The following is a 23,878-nucleotide window of genomic DNA, read 5'->3' on the forward strand; positions in this document are numbered from 1 at the left end:
TGTGTTGAAATGGGAGGTTGTATTCTCCCGGACCTAGTGAGGACATCTATGGGCGAATCCTCCTCGTCCCAAATGTCACTTACTGGGTATATTGTTGATAGAGGAGTTTCTTCAATGTCTTTAAGGTAAACATCCTCATCGTCACTGTCCCATACTCCATTAATCATGGCATCTTGTGGAAGTTGAACTAATTTCTTTTCATCAATCAAACGTTGAACCAAGTCCTTAAACTTGAAGCATTGCTCTATTGTATGTCCCCCTGATTGATGATATGAACAATAATATTTGTCTATTCTTTTCAGTGATTCAAATGGTCTTGGTTCGAGAGGTTGAACTTTTCCATTCTCGAAGAGCATTTTGAACATGTTTGTGTATGACGTCCCAATTGGAGTATATTTTCTATTATTCTTTTTGGGAGTGTCAATTACTTGGAGAGAAAAAGGTTTCTTTTGTTTAGATGGGGGTCTACTTCTAAGTAACTCATTTTTTTCTTTTATAGCCTCAAAGGTTTGTGAGATCAACTTTTTCAATTCTGTCAATATTAATGTCAATGCCACTACTTCTTGCTTGGTTGCAGGTTCCTGGCCATGGAATTCGAGAGCATCTTCGAAGATTTCTTCTTCAATGGTCTCGATAGGCTCTATGAGGCTAGATGGATCCTCTTGGTTTTCTTCGTCGGAAATAGCTAAGGAATCCGACAGCGGTGCGGTATTGATACTTGGTTTCTTACTTGCAGGAGGCAGTGGGAGCTAGTTGCTATCGATCAAGTCTTGAATGGCTTCCTTTAGTCTCCAACGATTTTCTGTAGGATGACCCCTACCTTGGTGATATTTGCAATGTGCATTTGGGTTCCAGCTAGCCGTTCTCCTTTCGACAGGTGGGTCCCCAAATGGTCCAATAGGAGTTATAAGACCTTTTGCATGTAAGCGATCAAATGCGGTGTCATAACTCATACCAATAGGAGTATAATTCTTCCTAAATGGTTTCTTTTGTCCTTGATTATTGTTCATTGCCAAAACTTCGTTTAGAGGAAAAGTTCTAACATTATTTGAGTGGGTAGATTTGGATGAAGAAGGATTGTCGTTCTTCTTATTTTTCCAGCCACTACTTGAGTTGTTATTAGCAACTTTTTGTTTAGCAAGGTCATCTTCAATACTAATTCCAATATCATATACAGCTTTGAAAGTGTTTAAGTTGCTTTGGTACTTAAGGTGCTTAGAGTATTTTTCTTGGAGGTTCTTAATGAACATCCTAACGGATTCTTTTTCACTAGGCACTTCAACCATTTTTGCAGTAGTTTCCCTCCATTTATTAAAGAAGGAGGTGAAACCTTCATTTTTTTTTTGTTTTAGCATTTCTAATTCTCTATGATCGGTTTCAACTTGTATATTGCATTTATACCTTTCAATGAAAGCGCTCACAATGGATTCCCAACTAGAGGTTTTTTCTTTATCAAGTGAAAAGTACCACTGTTGACATACAGCTTCTAAGGATAATGAAAATACAGAATGAAATGCTTTTCTATCTATCCCCTTAATACTCATTACAGTTTCAAAGGCTCTTAAATGAAAATAAGGATTGTCCATAGCCTTGAACTTAGGGATGTCATTGGGATTGAACTTTTGTGGGAGAAGGTCCCTATCTACCGAGACCCCTTGGGAGCTAATCTCTTGAAATCTAAAGTCGTTGCACAATTTGCCCAAGCTTTCCTGGATTAGGTCCATTTGTTTTTGTTTTTCAGGATTACTTATTTGCAGCGATAGGTTTTGCAACATTTCAGCCAAGTTGGCTACCTGTCCCTTGACTTCATTAAGTTCTTCTTGACTAGCCATTTCCTTCTTAGCTTTCCTTTTCCTACCGATTGGTTTGTCAAAAAGTAAAATTTGAACAAAAGTGTAGTCCTTGATTAAACGCCCTTCCTTTCTTGACCACGCGCTGTAATTTAAACCATATTTGTTTTAATACTCGACTCTAATTGACTTGACTTTATGTTCAAAAGATTAAAAGAAAAAGAAAAAAAAACGGGGTATATATATATTTTAAGGGAATTTAAAAAAATGGAGGATTAATATCCGACTTACCCCCCTAAAAAAAAAATGACGGAAAACACGCATTCAAGACTCTCTAGACATGGTCATAATGTGACAAACATGTTATGTGTGTGCTTTATGTGTATGTGAGTGACATGCTTTGACTACTAGTGTATGACCATGGGACTTTAAGTGCCTAAACTCAATTTAAGACTTAAACATGGTTTGAACCATTAATAAATCGATTGATCTGATTAGTAGACTGTTAATTAGACTCGTCGTGATGACTCGAGCAAGAAAACTGGACTGTCGCTAAAACGACTGAACTGTCGCCACTGTTTAGAGCCTGTCGCCAGACGACAAATTTGTCGCCAGGCGACAGAAACTAAACTGCAGCGCCACAGTCCAAATTCCTGCGCCATTGCTGGAACATTAATCGGGACTGTTTCCAGTAATTTTACTCTAAATGGACATGCCTAAAGTCATGCTAAGTCGAATTGATTAATTTATTAACCTTTAATTAATTCAAAATTAATTAATTAATTAGACAAAGTCCTTTTAGTCATTAGTCAATTCATTTAGTCTTTAACACAAGTCAAACAAACGGTTAACACATATATAATAAATACAAGCAAGGGTGCACAAGTAGTTCACATAGTCACAAGATGAGTTTGCAACCTAACCATGGCTCTAGTTCTCTAAAGTTTGAGGATATGGGTTAAGTCAAAAAGGTCCATGGTTAAGAATCCATATGCATTGCACACAAGCCTACCGGGAGGGTTGGAGCGAATGGACAGGATTCCGCGAGTTCGTGATGAAATCGAACTCGACTCCATGGTTTGGTGGATTCACAAACATTACACGTACCCAAATCTGAACTTTGCACATGATAGTGGAATATTCCATTGGGAAGGTGAAGCAGGAACCCCCAGAGGGTTATATCCATATGTAGAACACATATGGGTTCAGAAAAGTGAGAAAATGACTCAATCAATAAGCAAAATCGAGCCAACAATGCTAGAAATGGTCAAAGCAAGAAGGCAGACCCCTGGCTCGGTATTGGAAGAACTTGGCGCCAGACTACAGGGACTGTCGCCGCAAAAAAGCTTCTGTCGCCAAGCGACAGAACTGTCGCCAGGCGACAGAAACTTTTTACGGGCGACAAGCCCTGTTTTCTAGACGCTAATTCCTACATGCCTTGGCAAGTTTCTGTGTTCTTCGAATTTTCCAGATTTCGCATCATCTTTTCGATTCTAGTCATGAAAGATATTTCTCAAATTTCCTACGTGTAAAATTCCTATGGATTGACTCATGGGGTGCTCCCATGAGGACCTTTTAATGCATATGACAATAATGTTAATCAAATCACGCACATGAAATACTTAGAATTTTTCAAGTCTCATCCGCTCATTCTAAATAATTGCCAAAATTAAATAAATTTCAGGAATATAAATAAAAATCCTCCCCAGTGGAGTCGCCAAAAACTGTAGGGAATATTTCAAGCATTATGATAACCCCAATCTTGAACCCCACTGTGATCATACACTAAAGTACGGTGGCGTTCCAAAGGGAAAGAAAAAGAGCAAAAAGAGTCGCCAACAAGTTTTAGGAACTTGTAAACCCAAAAGACAATCCAAAAGGACCATCAACTACTCCATAAGGTCTTGAACCAAACAGGGTCCGGGGATGAGGGTACGAATCCAATCTACAAAAGAAAGGACCCGCCCTATAAAATAGGCCTCTACTTTGTTCTGCTCGTATTCATGTGCGCTTTTCGAATAAAATACAAACATTATATTAAACCTACCCTGTTTATCTATGTTGGTTGAATATTAATGCACAAATAAAACTATTATTGGCGATCACTTGAGTTAAAATCACATTAGCCTAAACCAAATTGATAATTATCTTATTAAGCGTGATTTCAAGTACAAATTCCCTTTAACAAGCATAAAAGGTGTGATCAAGCAATAACAATAAATAAAATATCAAGCAACATAAGCATCATAATAATAATATCATGTTAATAATAAAGCTTAAATATAATAGCAAGATCCTAGGCATGATACTAACAAGATTAATAACAAATCCTAGCATGTCACTAAACAATAAAGATCGAAGCTTCAAACCTAACATGGCACTAACATGATATTAGAAAGAGTAAAGGCATCCTAAACATGATTCTGGAAAGCATTAAATAACATCTAACATGATACTAGAAATATTAAACAATAATAAACATGCTTTCTACATTGAAAGAGAGTAATAAGATTACATACTTTGAAGCCTCGTATCTCTTTCAAATAACAAAATACACAAGTTAGTAACTTCAATGAAAATAATAAAGAATAATTAAAGAATTAAATTAAAATCAAGTTAAATAAAGTTTAGACTAGTTTTGGACCAAACCCTCAGAAATTATCAACCTTTCACGTCTAGGGCGAAGGCAACTTCGAACTTGGCTAAGAGACTCTAAGTCTTGTGAATGCGGAATATTGTGTTTTGTAAAAAGGTAGTTTAGAAAGAGAGAGAAAGAAAAGAACTAAGTAATTCTTGAGAGGGAATAGAAAGAATTGAGAAAGAGTTGATGATTGTGAATTGATGATTCTGAAAACAGAGAGTCGGACGCTATTTATAATGAAAATAGTCCGGAAAAACATAGAATTTGATAAGGAATAAAACTCCACGTTGTCGCCAGGAATTAACTCTGTCGCGACGCGACAATGTCTGTCGGGAGGCGACAGGGTCTGTCGCGTGGCGACAGACTTGTCGTTTGGCGACAACCTGTATTAGCGCGTTTTTCTTCACGCAGAATCCGATCTTTAATCAACTTGATCTACGGAATCCGTACAGAAGATAAAATATATATTTTAAGATAATAAAACGATATTTTATTCCAAATAAAAATCTATTAAAAATAATTAATTATTAAATCTAATAATATTAGAATTAAAAAGAACTTTCTAGAAACTTCTAGAGAACTATAATTAATCCTAATAATTTTAGGAGTAATAATTAACATTGGGCCCTCCCCTAGATCATTGGGCCGTATTTAAAATAATTAACCAGGCCCAGTTTAGCATTTTGGCCATAACTTCCTCAATATTCATCGGAATTGATCTTATAATATATCGTTGGAAAGGTCTCTTCGAGCCCCATCCATCTACACTATTATTGGGCCTTAATTATGGATCAAACTAAACTGGTTCGGCTATTTTCAAATAAATAAAGTCATTTTCAAAAACAGAGAGAAAAGAATTTAATTAAACTAAACCGCAACACTCAACTTCCAAACAACTTTCACCTAATTCGATAATAACACAATGTGCAAGGCATTCATCACTGGGTTTGGTTTTGGGGAGACACAAATGGGTGTCTACAAATAGTAATAATAATAATAATAATAATAATAATAATAATAATAATAATAATAATAATAATAAAATCTGCTCTGCTCGGCTCTGCTGAAATCTACTCTACTCTGCTCTGTTCTGCTGAAATTTGCTCTGCTCTGCCCAGAAGCTCAAAAGAACAGGGCCTAAGGCTAGTTTGGATTCGTTAATGGATCAATTAGGAAGCCTAATTCGGGTCAAATGAAAATGAAACATTGGGTTGCTATTCGTCCCATGCTTATGTCTTGGACTACTAATACTTAGAGGACAATTTGCTATCTTAGATTGATTTAGTATTTTATGTGATTAGATGAAGCCCATGCGATACATGTTTTATTTGTATTTTTAAAAATAAATTTTATTTTAATATATATTGTGAATTTCCTCTCATTCGTTATATATTTATATGAAATTCCTAATCTCAAAAGATAATATTTTATATTTAATTAATACTTTAAAATCTCATTAGTCAATTTTGCTTATGTGACATTTCAATTATTTAATTCTAAAAAAACTCACAAATCTCTTATTTAATTGGCTATAACTAAAATTTATAATCCTACATGACGCATTAAGAAAACTAAATCTTATGTGGCTCTATAAAAACTCGAGAAAAAACTCTCCTTTATATATATACTAGTATATACCCCGGGCGTTGCCCTAGATTTTCGTTTTTTTTAAGAGTGTACTTATTTTAATACATGCTTCGTAATTTTTTATGGTACCAATTATTATTATAAATTTTTTTTTGAAGAAAATTATTTCTAACTGTTGTTACTTTTTAATTAAATTACTACTGCCTCTATTATTTTAATATCACATTTGGACTTTTGGCACTATTAGCTTGACTTACTTCAACCAATGTTCCTCTTTAGGTTTAATACTTCCCACAATCGAGTGATCCTCACTTTCAAAATCTAGTCTTGTCTCTCGTTATTAATTTCTAACCTTGATCAAATAGTATATTCTTGTTCATGTGATGTGTTTATCCCTCTGAATTGTTAGGTTAAAACATTATATATAAATCACTTAATTCCCAAATCTAGATAGTTTTAGTGAATTTTTTTTAATAAAAGTTTTTGAGAAATTTGAGTTAATATTAAAAAAAAAAGCAAAATAGAAACTAATTGTACTACTAATATAAGTAGTACCTTTTACAGTTTATTGCATCCATTCTTCAAATAAGCTGGAAAATACAATAATAATATGATTAGGATGAAAATAATTATCTACTCTAGATTATATCAAAACCAAAAACATTGAGGAACTAAGGCAGGGTATATAATTTTAGGATTGACAGGATAACTATGATTTTGGTTTAGATATCAATTTTATGATGAGATGCCTAATTGTAGGGAATATTTCAAGCATCCCACACTTGAGCCCCGTTGTGATCATACACTTAAATATGGTGGCGTCCAAAGGGAAGGAAACTAGAGCAAAAGAGTCGCCAACAAGTTTTAGGAACTTGTAAATCGTTCACAGGGTGAAGGTTACACCCCTTCACGATCCATGAGATTGCTAACTCCATAGTGGTCTAGAACCATGACTGGATATAGGGGGATGAAAGTACAAATCTAACCTAAAAGAGATTGAACCTGCCCTAAAAATAGGCATCTACTTTATTCTTCTCATATTCATGTGCGCTTCCTGACTAACATACAATCAATATATTAATCATAAACCTGTTTAATCTATGTTGGTTGAATATTAATGCACAAACAAAATTATTATTGGCGATCACTTAAATTAAAATCATATTAGTCTAAATAAAATTATTAATTGTCTTATTAAGCGTGATTACAAGTACAAATTCCCTTTAATCCTGCAAGAAAAGGCATGATCAAGCAATAACAACAATAATATCAAGCAACATAATATTGATACAACAAATCATCATCATCATAATTATATTCTCAATCTCAATAAAGCATAATATTAGCAAGATCCTAGGCATGACACTAACATGATTAATAACAAATCCTAGCATGTCACTAAACAATAAAGATCAAAGTTTTAACCTTAACATAATACTAACATGATAAAAGAAATAGAAAGCAACCTAAGCATCATACTAGAAAGCAATAAATAATATCCTAACATGATACTAGGAATTTATAAAATCTAAGCATGCTTTCTATAGAAATATAGCAATAAAACAACTTACTTTGTTGCCTCGTATCTCTTTCTATCAAAACAATACACACGTTAGTAATTTCAAGGAAAATATTAAATCAAACAATTAATTTAAATAATTAAAATAGGGATTTGGGACCAAACCCTCAGAAATTATCAACCTTTCACGTCTAGGGCGAAGGCAACTTCGAGCTTGGCTAGATGTGTCTAAAACTCGTGAATGCGGTATGGTGCATTTGAAAAAGGCAAGGCTTAGAAAATCCAGAGAGAAGGAAAGACTAAGCTTCTAGCTTTTAAAGAGAAGAGAATAGATGATTGTTGATGATTGTTTGTTGGTCCTTTAAAAACGGAGAATATTGACCCTATTTATATAGAAAATAGTCCGAAAACGATAGAAAAGATTCAGAATTCGAATTAGAATAAAATTGGTTCTGTCGCGACGCGACAGGGTCCGTCGCCGCGCGACAGGGTCCTGTCGTTTTGTGATGTAGAACGCGTTTTCTAAAATCCGTACGGAATCCTTAATCTAATTAAATTCGACTAATTAAAGTCCATACTTATCTTTTAAAATCAGATTTAATCCTTTTTAAAACACTTGTTTTATTCCAAATAAAATTCTTTATTTTCTAAAAATATAATTATTAATCCTGATTCCATTAGAACTTAAGAAAACCTTCTAGATTATTCTAGAAGATTAAGGTCAATCCTAATGACTTTAGGAATAATAATTAATGGGCCCTCCACTAGATCATTGGGCCGTATATAAAACTTATTTCGGGCCCAACTAAGTATTTTGGCCATAACTTCCTCATTATTCATCGAAATTAGGCTTATAATATATCGTTGGAAATCTTTTTGCAAGCCCAATCCAACTACACCATTATTGGACCCTTATCATGGACCAAACCAAATTGGACTGGATATTTTCATAAATAGAGTACATTTCGAAAACAGAAAGATATTTTTATTAAAATAACCGCATCACAAGACTTTTCACACTTTCACTTCGTTCGATAATCAATGATGTGAAAAATATTCATCACTGGGTTTGGTTTTTGGGGAGACACAATCAGGTGTCTACACTAATATTATTTTTTTGTGTCAATGCATTCCACTGTTTTTTGTGTCATATCTATGATGTTAGTGTCGAATTATCTTGAAAAATTGGATATAAATTGAGAAGTACTTGGACACCTTTAAATGGAAAGGACATGTACTCAAATGCACACAATCTATTTACATAACGTACACTATTTAATCTATAAGTACAATATACATAAGGTGTCAAGACATAAACAAAATTAATGAAACTGAAAACAAAATCATAAACGTACACAAAAATTATTAAAATTGAATATAAAGAATACTTCATTGATAAAGCTTTGATGGTAGACTAAAAAATTAATGATACTTGACCTTATTAATAGTTATAATTATGTAGTGTATTCATATAGGAGTAATTTTCTAGTGTTAATTGGGTACTCTTATTAATTATAATTATGTGGTGTACCGATAGAAATAAAATTTTATTGTTCATTAGATATTCAATATAGATGTCAATTAATATTTTATCTACATATATTCTATCAATTAAAAAGAGGAATTTAAAATTACAAAAAGATTAAAAGTTTATCGAAATTAAAATTCAAAGATAACTTTTTTGTATTAAACAAATCTATCTAATAATTATTACCTGACATCTTATGTGGCATGTTTATGTATAGTTGTCGCTTACGTGGCGTGACACTTGGCAAACAAACTAGAATGCCAAATTAATATGATATGATATTAGATTTGTGGGTTTACTTATGGATATGGAGGAGAGTATGCTTTATCACAGGAGAGAGAGGAGGAGTTTTGAATATCTAAAAAAATATATTTGATTTATTTTATGCTTTTTTAACTGGTTGAAATAGGTATTATAACCAGATTATCTGTTTTATTACTCTATTTGCAACTTTGCAAACTTTCCATACCTCCTCATCTGCAACTTTTTGCAAATTTTAGTACTAAATTACGAAGTACTCCCTCCGTCCCTAAATACATGAGACGTTGGACTTTTTTCACTATTCATGTATTAACTTTGACCATAATTTTTTACTAATATAATAAAACATATTTTATCATGAAATATGTTATTTGATAGATATTAATATAAAGTTTCATAATATAATTTTTAAAAATATTTTATCATGAAATACTTGCTCTACTTCTCCATGCGCGGAGTTTTAAGAGAATTTGGAGAAAGTGATAAAATATGGAGGTAGTGGGGGTATTGGAGGGTAAATTGGAGGAGAGAGAGTGTAAAGGTAATCATATCATATCATATAACTAATATATAAAGCTAAACTTTTAGCCATACCACGAGACAGTGGCACTTGGCGTTCCAATTTTTCGCCAAGTGTCGCACCACGTTGGATAGATTTAAATAGAATTCATAAAATAAAAAAGTTAGTTTACAATTCTATTTGGATAGAATTTTAGGATAAAATTGTTAGTTTAGAGTTTTATTTTTGATAATATACCAATATTTCAGATGTACAAATCAAATAACTAATATATAAAGCTAAACTTTTAACCAAGTCACGAGATAACGACACTTGCCATTCTAGTTTTTCGCCAAATGTTGCACTACGTTGGATAAGTTTATATAGACTTCATAGGATAAAAAAAAAAATCAGTTTAGAATTCTATTTTCAATCAAATTTATATAGAAATTTAGGACAAAATTGTTAGTTTAGAGTTTTATTTTCAATAAAATATGAATAAAATAGTTTAGGCTTGTCAATCGAGTCGGGTCATGAGTCATTTTGGATAGAGTCATATCAGGTTACGGGTCAAGAAATGTTCAACCTTAGCCCAAGGTTGTGGGTTCGGGCTAACTCAATAGGCTCAGAATAATTTTTTTATTTAATTTATTTTTTTATTCTAATTTTTAGAAATTTCTAACATTTCATCCTTAATTTGCTATTTTTTTTATTTTTTTTTATGTATTTAATCGAACATTTTAACCAATATTATTATTAGTCATTACATGCTTACTACATATTTTAAATTGTCACAAAAGCACATCAATTCCTAACTAATTTTGTATCAATGATACATTTTAAAATATGACATGTAGCTTGAAAACGGGCATTGCACGTGACACAAAACTAGTAAAATATAATTCTATTGGGTTCCACTAGTTGAAGGAAATAAATCAAATATTGTAAAACTTTTCCAAATAAGAAAGTGGAGTAAGTATTTAAAAACGATCGGAAAAGAAAAGTGGAGCAATTATTTAAAAACGGAGATAGTATTTGATTGGCTTTTGACAGGGGTATTTATGTAACTTAATCTAATTCAAAAGCCCGTCCAGGAAATCCCTCTCTCATTTCAATTCAAAAAAACTCCCATTGCAACAAAAAAAATATTTATTGACCAAAAAATTAAAAGGGAGAAAAAAATGGAGAAGATTTGTGTTGCAGTAAGAGTGAGACCTCCAGTAACTCAAGAATCCTTTAATGGAACCTTCTGGAATATTGATGATAATCGCATTTCTCTTAATAAGTCTTCCGGCACACCCATTTCCGGCGTCGCCTTTACCTTCGGTTTGAAATTTTGTTTCACTTTTTCTTCCTATTTTTTAATTAATTCATACTTAATTTGAATATTTCTTGATTTTCTCTTGTTTCTTTTGACAGATCATGTTTTTGATCAATCTTGCCCAAATTCTAGGGTTTATGAGCTTCTTACTAAGGATATTATTAATGCCGCCGTTGAAGGATTTAACGGTTTGTTTCTTCCTTTTTAACATGCTAGTTGTAGCAATTTTCGAGCATTAAATCTAATATTCTTGCCGTAATTTGTAAAATTGATTATAATAAAGGCTGATTGTTGTTTTTCTGTTGATTTCAATTATGAAAATCAATTTTCTTTGTTCAAAATTGATTGATTATAAAAGGATGATTTAATTTAGTTGATTTCAATTATAATTGTTGCAGTTTTCTGTTGGATTTCAGTCATAAAGTATGATTGTAATTTTTGTTGTTGATTAATGATTATTATGTTGTGTAGGGTAGTTAATTGTTTCTGATTATTTGTATGTTTGAGTGCATTGTAGGCACTGTTTTTGCATATGGGCAAACTAGTAGCGGAAAGACATTCACCATGAATGGTTCCGAAAACGATCCCGGGATCATTCACCGGGCTGTCAAAGATGTTTTTGACATGATAACAAAGGTGAAATTCTGGTCTTTGCCTTGGTTGATCCTCATTACGACATAGACCTCATAGTACTGCGATAATTTTGTATTTGATTGTCTAAGCTACAAGATTTCTATTGTTTTCAGCATGATGAGAGGGAGTTTTTGATTCGTGTGTCATACATGGAAATTTATAATGAAGAAATCAATGATCTTTTGATGGTTAATAACCAGAAGCTGCAGATCCATGAAAGTTTGGAGGTAAATTTAGTAGCCTATGCTATTTCATTTTCAGTTTCAAGAGAGAAAGGTTCACTAATTGTGATTTGATTGTAGCGTGGCGTTTTTGTTGCTGGCCTTAGAGAAGAAATTGTGAGCGATGCTGAGCAAGTGCACAAGCTTCTCGAAGCAGGAGAAGGTTTATTTAGCCTTGCTGCAAAATGCACTCGAGTTGTATTTAGTGAATTGTAAAAATTCTAATGCTTGATTTCTGAATTGAATGATGCAGTTCATAGACATTTTGGTGAAACAAATATGAACGTACGAAGTAGCAGGTCACACACAATCTTTAGAATGGTAGTTTCTCAATGCTGTAATCTGATTTGAGCTTTAATAGTTATTTACGAGCTTTTGTAACTGTTTGTGGTTCCATTTACAGGTCATAGAAAGTAAGACTAAAGAGATGGATAGTTCAAGTTCAGATGCTATCCGTGTTTCTGCTTTGGTTTGTTATTTCTTTCTATCATTTATATATACTTCGTATATCACTTTCCTTTTTTCAGTGTTATGGGTTTTAATATGCTTCTTTTGTTCAATAAAATTTAGAATTTGGTGGATCTGGCGGGATCTGAGAGAATTGCAAAAACTGGTGCTGATGGAGTTAGATTAAAGGAAGGAAAACACATTAACAAGAGCCTGATGGTTCTTGGCAATGTCATCAACAAGCTCAGTGAAGGAGCTAAGCAAAGGTTTGTAACTCACTGGCATTAATTTGATCTCATTGGTTAAGTCGTTCACACATATTTATGGGTTTGGCAGGGGACATATTCCTTATCGTGACAGTAAGCTGACTCGCATTCTCCAGTTTTCACTTGGTGGCAATGCTAAAACTTCAATTATCTGCACAGTAGCACCTGAAGAGGTTTGCTCGCTTTAAGAACAGTTGATTTGAATTAGTGCATTAAGATTATTTTGAGTTGTTTGACTTAGATGCCTTTAAATGGTTAGGTTCATGTTGAAGAAACTAGGGGCACTCTTCAGTTTGCTAACAGAGCTAAACGTGTTACTAATTGTGCGCAAGTGAATGAGGTTTGTTACACTCTTGCTTGGTTTTTGTTTTTTTTTTCGCTCTTTGACACCATTGAGGAACATATTTGATCTCATTCAATATTTAAATATGTGTTGGCTACTGCGTTAACTAAATTAAAGAGTTGAACTTGCTGATGAACTAAATATTTTTCGAGACAGAAGCGAATCTATATTCATATGGGAATTTATCTACTTAATCATCAGAAAAGGGAATTATTTGGTGTAGGGGTCTGTACTAACTTACAAACGTCAAAGCACTGCTTCTGACAGTATAAGAACATATGCATATTTCTTGTTACTTTGCAGATAGTTAATTAGTCTTTCTACTAATTATTTTTAGCACTTTCACCTGCTGTTAACAAATCCAGTTGTTTTACTCTATTTATTAGTGTGTGATGGCTAAATTTTCATTTTAATCAACGTTTTGTTTTGGAACCATATTTTTGATGAAAGCTAAGGGTCTATTATTTACCGTTCATGTATACAATTGATGATGGCCTGCCGATCAATAATTTTTGTATTAGATCTTGACTGATGCGGCCTTGTTGAAGCGTCAAACTTTGGAAATAGAGGAACTACGCCAAAAACTTCAGGTTAGTTTATTTGCTAACCTTGACTTTCGTGGGCTTGTGGCTCATTATATACCTAATTAATATTCTCTTGTTTAGGGATCTCAAGCTGTAGTTATGGAACAAGAAATCTTGAAATTGCGGAATGACTTGCTTAAGGTGCAGTATCTCTCGCTGAGTAGTCTCTTGTACTTGTTCTATCCCTTTGATAAAACAATAAAGTTGAGGTATTCATTTATCATTCTCTTATTAGTATGAACTAGAGCACGAAAAGCTTGCCATGGAGCTTGAAGAGGAGAGAAAACTTCAAAGACAAAGGGATTTGCACATCAAAGAGCAACAAATTAAAATTAACAACCTCAGTAATATGGTGAACTTTTCAGACAGTGAGCGAAAGAGCAATACTACTCAGGTGTGCTTTGAGACAATAGAATTATCAAACCATTTTTTAAATGGCCGATGACAGTTGTGTTTATCCATCTGAGATTTGTTTTTCTTTGCTTATTGTAGCACCAAAGTTTATCAGGTCAAGGAATGAGGGAGAGGAGCATTAATAGCCAGCATATGCGGCAAGAAGAAGCTTTCAGCACCCCTGGCTTTAAAGAAGCTCCCAAATCTTTTGTTGTCCGACGATCAAATTATGCCACAGTGTCTGATTCTGATGCTAGCCCCTTTCCGGATGCATTCAACGATGTGGCAGACGAAGATGCATGGATGAAGATGAATAAAGGATATGTAGCCGACCTTGATTCAATTTGTATGACTCCGGCAATTAAAGTTCGGTCCCTGTCATCTGATGGCATTAGTCCTGTAAGATTCATTCTTGAAGCTTAGTGGTGTCCTTTGAGTAGTTTCTAACATCCCTAATGTCCTATCCCAATAAATCCTAGAATCCAATAATAGTAACTTATTTTTGACGTATCTATTTGTTTTAAACTTTTGTTTATAAGAGAGGTGAGTAGATGTAAGAAAAAGGTGGAAAAAGTAGAAAGGTAAGTCGGTGCAAGAAATGATAAAAAAAAATAAGTAGAGAGAGTGGGTGGGAATGTGGTATATTTTGTGTGATACATATATTAAAACTTTCAAAATGAAGAAATGAAGGTGGGTTAATAAAAATCTAATACACGGAGTAGAAATAAAAAGGGTAGAAACTAGAAAGGGTAGTAGTTACAAGAAATTGTAAAGTAACTGAAGATGTGAGAATGTGTGAAGATCAAAAATTTTCTGTCTCATTTTGTTGTCAGAACTTAGTAGTATTTCTCATTTTACAAATATAGATAAAATGTGTCATTGCTCTAGTACACTTGACTCTAACAGTGAAGAGAGTGATGGCGATAGAGTGAAACTAAGGTTCATGTAAATTGAGTTGGTATCGACAGTTTGGGATCTCTTGCAGTTAATTGCTTTGTAAGATACGTTTAACTTAAAAGGTTTTTGCTTTGTAAGATACATATAACAAAGTTAAAGTTATCTTTATCAGGCTTTCTCAAAAGGTCGTTATGAGCACGAGATTCAGAATCTCAGAAAGCAAATGGAAATTGCAACTAAAGAGAAAGATGAACTTGAGGTTAGTTGGTGAAATTTATCCTTGTTGCTCACATAAACTTCACTTAGTGCCTACATATTACTTACATTATAATGTATCTGCTGCAAATCATTGTTTGAAGTTATTATATGTATCCACTTTTCTAGAATTAGTTGCTCTTTTGGTTTGTGAATCCGAATTACATTTAGGAATTAAACTTATAAACATACTCGTAAAGATTTATATTCCTTTTTTAGATTCATATCTACATGTATGATGTATTTGCAGAAAAATCACAGAGATCAGGTCTTGTTGAATAATAATTTAACCAAAGAGATCATGGAACTTCGGGAGGAGGCCAAATTGACAAGAGAAATTCCTCAAATGCTGTCTGATTCTGTGACAACTTGTAAAGACATATATAATGATGTCTTATCTGTTATGCAGGTATACTGATATCACAATGCTCTACATATACAAATTTATATGTGAAGTGACTCCATCCGGCTTGTGTTTAATTGTACCCTTTGAGATTTTTGCAGCGTTCTGTTGATGATGAAAAATCTTTTGCAAATATCTTGCTAACCAGCATGACTGAGATTGGCTCAAATCTTTTTTCAACATTGGAAACTCACTGCAGAATGGCTGTAGATGGTCATCAAACTTTCAGCACGGATACCTCTATACTGCAAGAGCAGTGTAAAATTCTTTGTGATAGATTGAACAATTCTGTTGCATTGTTGGCATCATCAGATGCACAAACTACAATGGAGAAAGAATCGACAACCAGACAATGCGGCTCTGATTATAAGGTAGTTTCTAGGCTAATATTGTCCAGATTTTACTCATTATTTTTTGTGCTACTCCTTACCTTGACATTAGGCTACACTATATTTCTTTCCAGACTTTTGATCTAAGCATCTAACTTTATGCCTGTATTATCCTCTCTACAAACTGATTCATTCATTACTCTATTGTCAAATTTATCTCATGTTTATTACTAAATCACAAAGTTATAGGGATAAATGAAAGAAAAGCCACTTCCAGAGTTCTGAACTGTTTATTGTCAAAATTATCATATCACGTGGCAAAATTAATTTAATACTCATATGTTGTTGATATTATAATGAGTTTCACCTAGGAAAGATTATGGAGTAATAAACTTTTTATGCATGACTGAACCAACTGGTGGGAATTGCATGATAAATTGATAATATTGAAAGTCAGTAGGTTGCTGTTGTTGGGAAAGATGAGAGTACTGTAGAATGCATGGTTTCTTATAATCTTATTGTTTGATAACTATTAGGAGGATCTCTAAATTAGCTTCATTTCCTTTTTCTTTGGTAAAGGGTCTTGAGTTTGGGGAAGATTTCGCTTGTTGGAATGAGAAATTGAGCAATGAAATCAACACATTCAGAGACAAATACATAAGCCTTGAAAAGGATCATGATCATTCTAAACAGGTTCTGGAAGAGTCAAATTCAAGGTACCTTGATCTTGAGAGAGAATTACAGGTTCTGCAACAAGATAGGGAAAACTTGCTTGATAAAGTATTTAAATCCAGCCAAAATCTAAGGTTAGTATCAGAAGAGAGAGATATGTTGTTGGAGAGATACAAGTCTGAGGTACAAAAAAGAAAGAGTCTCAAACAAGGGATCGAACAGTTTAGAGTGGCATTTGTTTCTCGGCAAAGATCAATGGCATCCTTTCACAGTGATTGTAAATCTAGGCTTGAGGATCATATGTCTAAGAATCCAGTTGTGGAAGTCAGCTCTTTCAGGTTTTAGAATTGTTAGTATCTGCCCTATATTTGTCATGAGCTTGCATATTTTGACAATTGACGGACTTAGTTTATACAACCTGCAACCATTCTAAATTAATCTGTCATGAATTTTATTGTGAGATTTGATAGAATTGTCGGCTGTGTAAATTATAAGTTGTGTGTCTCCTTGGGTGTATTAAGACTAGGCTCAATCAAAATTTTGAGCTTTGATGTAAGGCTTAGGCTCCTTCAATTGTATTGGTCTATTTGTCATCAGCTCCCTTGCATTTAACACGTAGTTAATGCATGCTATATTTATCTAAGTTAGCCTGCTTTAGAATTCAGATGAGAATTCTCTGACATGATGAGAAGCCCTTGGTGTTGCTGGCGAAACCAAATTGATCCTTAATTGAGAAGATTACTAAATATAAATGTGATCACAATCATTCCAAAAATGACTTTGGTTTTTTTTTTTTTTTAACCCATTTGAAAGATAAAAGTCAAGTAACTATCTTCTACAAAAGCTTTTTTATTTAAACATTTTTTTCCTTAAGACCATCCATTGGGCTATGGGTCTCTTTTTATGTGGAGAAGCTCGTTTCATTTGGTGAAGCATTTTGTAGCTTCTCAAAGAAGTTTTGGGGAACAAAAGTCTTTGGTAACAAAATTCTTTGGTAACCTCACTTGTGGACAGTAGAGTGAGATAGAGAGGAAGCAAATTTAGTGAGCGAAAGAGAGAACAACACATAGGGTTTCAAAGAGCAACTCATTCATGTTTTTCAGCGAGCAGTCCTAGAAATCACCTCCGATTGAAGCTCATTCATGGTTTGATTTAGCTCAAATTTTGACAACTTGTTTGGGGCATCAAAAGCTTCATCTACAACATTGTGATTGCCTTTGCTACCACGGATTGTGAGATATCAGTGAACTCTTATCTTTGGTGATATTTTCTCAATTACTTCTTTTGTAGTTTAGCTTTTATGATTGTTGTTGGGTAATTGTGTACCCACTTTTGAGACTTGAAATTGTGTTTTTGTAACATTCATTTATCATAATAAGTGCAATTGGGTGGACTCCCTAATTGTCCCTGGTATTTACTCTTCTACTTGAAGGGGTTTTCCACGTAATCATCGTGTATTTTTTTGCTTGGCTGTTTGTGCTCGTTCACTGCTATATGCCTATACTTTATTGCATTTTATGTGTTGATATTGCTGGCTGGTGTATTGTTGATCTTGGAGAAATGGAGAATAGATTGTTTTGGGTAAAAATACCCTAAGCTCCTGCGTTTTGTGAGTGAAACTAACGCTTTCTTAGATGCTGACCTGAGCTTTCCTACCTCTTCTTCTAGCTTAGCTCTCCCTTTACGAGGGGATGCTCTAAGCCACAACCCCCACTGCTTCTCATCCTGTTCTTTGTCCTCTATTGTGTTCGGGTAGTCTTTCTCTGTATGACCCAGAATTCCACAGCCAAAGCAAAAGGTAGAAAACCGTTCGTATTTAATTTGAACAGCAGTAACAATCCCCTTCTTATTCCAATTCTTTTGAATTCTACACAAAGGTTTCAATGTATCCACCAAAACACGAACTCTTCGGGATTTATCCCAACCCAATTCATCTTGTTCAACTTCCAGAACTACTCCAATCTTCTCAGCCATGGTTTTAATGTCAGAGTTCAAACGACAATCCAGCGGAAGATTGTAAAGCCTCACCCAGCAAGGGCAAAATTTCAATTCGATAGAGTCTGGTTGTTCATCCCCATGAATTTCTCCCATCAATAGCAATTGATTATCAAAGTTCCAAGGGGCACCATCCAACACTTTCTCCTTGTCACGCCAATGGAAAAATTGGATGATGAACAAATTATTTTCAATTTTACGGAAAATTACATCACGTTTCAAGGCCCAAATCTGTTTCAAAGTCCTTTGAAGAGCATCAAAATTATACGATCTCATCGTTAGCAATTTTGCAACTATCGAAAGGGAGATTTTGCTATCTTGGGCATCCGAATTGGGATCGCACAACTCTGCAATCTCGTCCTCCTCAGACGTAATTTTAAGGTTTGATGTTAGTGGACCAACTCAACCAAAAGCTTACCCGTGACCTTTGTATCACGCTGGCTCCGATACCATGTTAGTGGACCAACTCAACCAAAAGCTTAAGCTGATGGTTGAAGCCCAGGAATATGTTTTATAAACTATCATTTGACCACTTCTTAGCTATCTCCTCAGCCATCAATCACTGGTAACACCTCGTAATAGGGGAGTTAGGCTTGAATACGCAAGAGCACAACCTCAGACCTCCGCAAGAAAGGAAACCCTATTCTCCAGAGCGAGACTCCTCCCCTAGCTCTCGTCTTCTCGTTGTTCTGTGCAGTAAATGATGGATATTTTTGTATAAACTTGTTTCCCATTCTGATAAACTTGAATTTGCTTCTTTCCAACATTTGTGTAAAGTCAAAGATTGATAACCTTGATTTTTTTAATTTTGGCAATTATTGTATTTTCATATCTTTATGGGTCTTCTTTAATTTCACACAAAATGCTAACAAAATTACATCTTGGTATTTGAAAATATAAGTATTTTGTAACAAATTATCTCAAATAATTTAAGACATGTCCCTTGTTATGTTTATGTGTATGCCTCTCAAATTAGGTTTACATTGAATTAGGTAATTGGTCACTAGCAACAAACAATAATATAATGACTTTTGTCATCTGCTATGTGTACAAAGACCACACCAGATATACCATATATGTAACAATTTTCTTAGCTAATGAAAACTAACTTAGACTTAATAATATTTATCGTCTCGATAATTTGTAGAATTGTAGCTGAAATTGCATTTTCCTTATTTTTTTTTTTTTTGCTATGTGTTATTCTAATTTAATTGCAATGTGACCCAAGACCATTAATCATGTCAATGAGGATTGAGGAACGACAAAGATGGTCTAAAAACTCTAAATATATACAGAAATATGTCTGCATCACTTTAATTATTGTTGGTGGTTGAGTTAATGACATCAACATCCACGTACTAATCTTCTTTTTTCCAACATACATTCCAAACTATATTATTCTTTCCTATTACTAGTGCTGTCAAATATTACTAATTATATACATTATAAAATTAATACAACCCCCTAAAAAAATCTCTCAATTTATTTTTCGTACTCTTTGGGTATTGTGTTGCCGTGTTGGGTCATTGATAATTCGATATGGACTTTATACGGAGACTTTGACACATAAATATTTACGCAAAACAACCGAATCAGACACTTGTACATGTACCCATGTAAAATACGTTAATACTCATTAGTGATCAATCATGTCACTGATAATCTGTTCTGTAATATCATCAAAGATACAATTTCCAATTTCAGCAACAATTTCTCTCTTCCATACTTCAAAGGCACCCCATTCATCATCTCCTAATAAGTCCATTTTTAGTATCTGTTTGATGTTCGTTTTATCACCAGACAGTTTCCCCCATTCTTTCAAGTTTCTACAAATGAACTTCCCAATTTCTTCAGGTCCCATTTTCAGTCCATTTTCTCTGTTGCTGTTGTTCTGTTGCTTACCACTTTCCACCGCCTCTCTCAAGCAGTCGAACATCAGTTGTCGATTGTGCTGTAAGGCTTTCTTCGAGTTCATGTACTCGGGGAACGGTTTTCTCCTCCCTTGCTGCTTTGGCTTGTTTCTGAACTGCACCAGCAGCTCCCAAAGCGAGGCCGATACAATGGCATCCTCTGAAACATTTCTCTGAAACCTTATTCTTGATTCTACTGGTGTTCTCTCTTGCGGTTTGTTTGCTGTTTCAACCCCACAAACATTATCAATGCCATATATCATTATGAATTGATCAATTTTTAACTTTTGTATTTGAATTCAAATTTTCTTAAGAGTGCCAAAAATATGACTCAACAATCAATTTAGCACTACGTACACACAAATTTTGACACATGAAAATTGTTGACTTTGTAAAAACTTAAATTGATGTCACTAAAAAATTATGATAAAACAAACTTACCATTATAAACAGGGATAACCTCAAAATCGAGTTCATCAAGGACTGAATCCGGACTGCATTGCTTGTTATCTTCGACGATTCTCCATTCAATCATCAATCTATCTGATGCTGACTGCCAGCAGATATAAATGAGTTTCTGACCTCACAACAATAACATACACAAAATAGTACTCGAAAATTTACCTTATCATCACGAGTAGGCTCGTTCTGTGCCGGAGATGAGATGCTGATAGTATCTCCATTTGTACCGCCCTCAAACCATGTATAATTTGACGGCGTAGTTGAGCCGCTAGTAGAAGAATATTTATTAGTAGGCTCGACTTCATTCTCTTTTGTTGCTCTAGTTCTCCTCCCCTTCTTCGAAACGAGTGTATTAACTAGACTCCTAGCGATGCTTGAAATAGAGCTACTCTTCCTTGGTACATGATAATTCGAGCTCTTTTTCGAATTCTTTTTGCTTGAGCTGTTCTTAACATTATAATCCAACGTAGTAGAACTCCGATAACCAGTATATCCATCCTCTAACTCCAAGCTTTTTCTTATTCGATACCCTCTTTCACGTAGGTATATCTCTAGCACGAACGGTTCTTGCTGCTCGTTAAGAAGCTCCGATAATCGCCTCGGAGTCTCTTCTTTGGTTGAAGCTATATCCATCAAATCAAAGTTATTAAATTAAAGAAGTTTAACGAGAAAAGATTTTTGTTGTTTAAACAAAGAAGTTTAAGGAGATTTTTTTTTTTTTTTTTTCTCTTTCCAGATTATACAGCAGAACAATGCATTGATTAGTTGACTGGGGTTGCTAAAACATATCTATCTGTTAGAGACTTGACAACAAGAAAAACAAATTAAAAAATATGTTAGAGAATTTTTTAAAAAGGGAAAACTGAGTTAACATAGTATGCAGGTTTATATATATGAAGGTAAAATTTAAATGCCAGCAAACAGAAAAATAATTGAAGTGGCTCCAAGCAAAAAGGGTTGATGAAATTCATGAATTTTCTATCTTTCATTCCTAATATTATTTTAATATTATTTTAAAAATTTGAATAATTATGATGTCTCTATATACTTCCTTTTCCATCCTGTCATATAGTCCATACTATTAATTAATTATTTAAGTTGTTTGTTAATATTTTCTAATAAATAATTATGCTACTATATGGTCCCTATGAAAACGTTATTGTCTGAAAGTGAAGGATAGGATTAAACCATGCTTATATATGATGGGTACAATTGAATGCTTTTATCTCTTAGCATTTTGAAATTGTTTTGGTGGTTAGATTTTTAGCTTTTTGAAATTGTTTTGGTGGTTAGATTTTTAGCTTCTTTCAAGCTTGTGTTGTTTGGATATGGTACTCAATTGGACTCTAGTTTGGTTGTCATTTAAATTTTTCTTAGGATGAGTCCTATATCTTTATCATCATCTTTTTCATTGGAAGATCGATAAACTAATATGGGATCAAGAAGATGAACCAACACGAATATACGATATGACAATAACAATATGAAAAAATATTCACAATTTGTAACTCCAGTTGTTTTATATTGTTCTTATTTTGAAATCTTTTTGTGAAACAAAATTGGTCAAAGTAGAAAGAACAATATAAAACAATTGGAGTATTACTAACGTGCCCAAAGCCCAATCACCTCACTTTAGAGGTTTTTTTTTTATTTATTTAAATTTTTTTGTTTTGTTTTGTGGGTGGCTTATGTGCACACAAGTTACAATAGTCTTCAATTAATGATTTTTGTTTCATATATCGCCAACAATGAATTGTACCTTAATGCTTTTGTTCATGTCCAATTGCACCTTACCACTAGACCAATAACATTTCTTTGTTACAAGTACCTATTTAATAATTATACATTATATCTTCATTTCCTTTATATTGTCTAATTTCGAGTCATGCCCAATTTCAGATAAGATATTGTAATAACAATACCTCTAGACATTTAATACAAAACATATATTTTTAAAAATTTGATAGTTACAAATAAAATCGAGAAAAATTAAAACAAGATTTCATATGACAAAGTTTTGAATTATATACTACGTATTTATCTTATTTATCTACTATATCCATTTCATATTTTTTGCAATTTTTGAGTATTATTTATAAAATATAAAATATTTCAAATTTATAAAAGATATAAAACGGAGGTAGTATTTTTTAAACAAATTTCGATTAGGTGCATTTTTATTTTGGGTGCATACAAAGTCTCGAAGAACAAATAATTAAAATCCCATCTCAATCTTTAACACATACCTAAAACTATGTGAACTATTAAATTAAGCATGCATTATATTTAAAGTACACCCAAACATAGAATTTTAGGCTCACAAAATAATTGCATTAAGCACGGCGCCGTGTATGAACAAAGGACACAAACTCTAAAACTACACTTTTCTTAATTTGCACTCGTCAACGTGCCCAATAAATGACTAAATATATTATTGCTATTGTTGAAGATTACTTATTGCAACAAAAGGATAAAGTAAAGGAAATCCAATAAAATAAAGTTGAAAAGGCAATATTTGAACAAGTTTTTGAATGATAGATTTTGATGCCACATGGTGAAGGTTCACTATATAATTTATTAGAGCACTTTCAGCAGAGGAAAAAAAAAAAATCTTCTTCACTCTCTCTCTAACTTTCTCTTTCCTCCACATCAGATTTTTACAGAAAGAATTTTTTTATCCCACCAACAACAAACCAAAAAATTCCCTCACCACTCTATTTCTTACTTTTCACTATACCCCACTATATTCTATCTCTTACTTATTTTCAATTTTTATAATAATTCCATAATACTTCCTACCCATATACTTGACGATAATTAAATTGTAATTAATTAAAATTGTGACTTTAATTAATTACGAACTAATTAAATAACAATGATTATTGGAAGACATAAGTAATAAAACTAGAAATGCATTACATT

General features: G+C 33.4%; 2 protein-coding genes across 2 annotated transcripts; one reads left to right on the top strand and one right to left on the bottom strand.

Annotated features, from left to right (window-relative positions):
* Positions 1–10,992: 10,992 nt before the first annotated feature.
* On the top strand, positions 10,993–17,158 carry LOC145590824 (kinesin-like protein KIN-7N). Its single transcript, XM_081647215.1, has 18 exons — positions 10,993–11,151; positions 11,245–11,334; positions 11,664–11,782; positions 11,893–12,006; positions 12,082–12,163; positions 12,254–12,321; positions 12,404–12,469; positions 12,571–12,713; positions 12,784–12,886; positions 12,973–13,053; positions 13,578–13,646; positions 13,722–13,781; positions 13,876–14,034; positions 14,133–14,432; positions 15,103–15,189; positions 15,436–15,594; positions 15,690–15,959; positions 16,497–17,158. Exons 1-18 carry the CDS (start codon positions 11,007–11,009, stop codon positions 16,932–16,934), a joined length of 2,553 nt encoding a protein of 850 aa, XP_081503341.1. The 5' UTR covers positions 10,993–11,006; the 3' UTR covers positions 16,935–17,158.
* Positions 17,159–19,959: 2,801 nt separating this feature from the next.
* On the bottom strand, positions 19,960–21,930 carry LOC145590825 (uncharacterized). The gene is made up of 3 exons (XM_081647216.1): positions 21,119–21,930; positions 20,936–21,047; positions 19,960–20,717 (listed from the first exon to the last, which is right to left on the bottom strand). Exons 1-3 carry the CDS (start codon positions 21,587–21,589, stop codon positions 20,221–20,223), a joined length of 1,080 nt encoding a protein of 359 aa, XP_081503342.1. The 5' UTR covers positions 21,590–21,930; the 3' UTR covers positions 19,960–20,220.
* Between the last annotated feature and the right edge of the window lie 1,948 nt (positions 21,931–23,878).

This window comes from Chenopodium album, chromosome 18, assembly GCF_948465745.1.
Source record: "Chenopodium album chromosome 18, dcCheAlbu1.1, whole genome shotgun sequence".
Lineage (NCBI taxonomy): Eukaryota > Viridiplantae > Streptophyta > Magnoliopsida > Caryophyllales > Amaranthaceae > Chenopodium > Chenopodium album.

Coding starts and splice junctions, on each gene's coding strand:
- LOC145590824 (XM_081647215.1), top strand. CDS start 11,007: ATGGAGAAGATTTGTGTTGCAGTAAGAGTGAGACCTCCAGTAACTCAA. Junction 12,714..12,783: donor AGTGAAGGAGCTAAGCAAAG/GTTTGTAACTCA, acceptor TGGGTTTGGCAG/GGGACATATTCCTTATCGTG. Junction 15,190..15,435: donor AAGAGAAAGATGAACTTGAG/GTTAGTTGGTGA, acceptor ATGTATTTGCAG/AAAAATCACAGAGATCAGGT.
- LOC145590825 (XM_081647216.1), bottom strand. CDS start 21,589: ATGGATATAGCTTCAACCAAAGAAGAGACTCCGAGGCGATTATCGGAG. Junction 21,048..21,118: donor AGCCTACTCGTGATGATAAG/GTAAATTTTCGA, acceptor ATCTGCTGGCAG/TCAGCATCAGATAGATTGAT. Junction 20,718..20,935: donor GGTTATCCCTGTTTATAATG/GTAAGTTTGTTT, acceptor GGGTTGAAACAG/CAAACAAACCGCAAGAGAGA.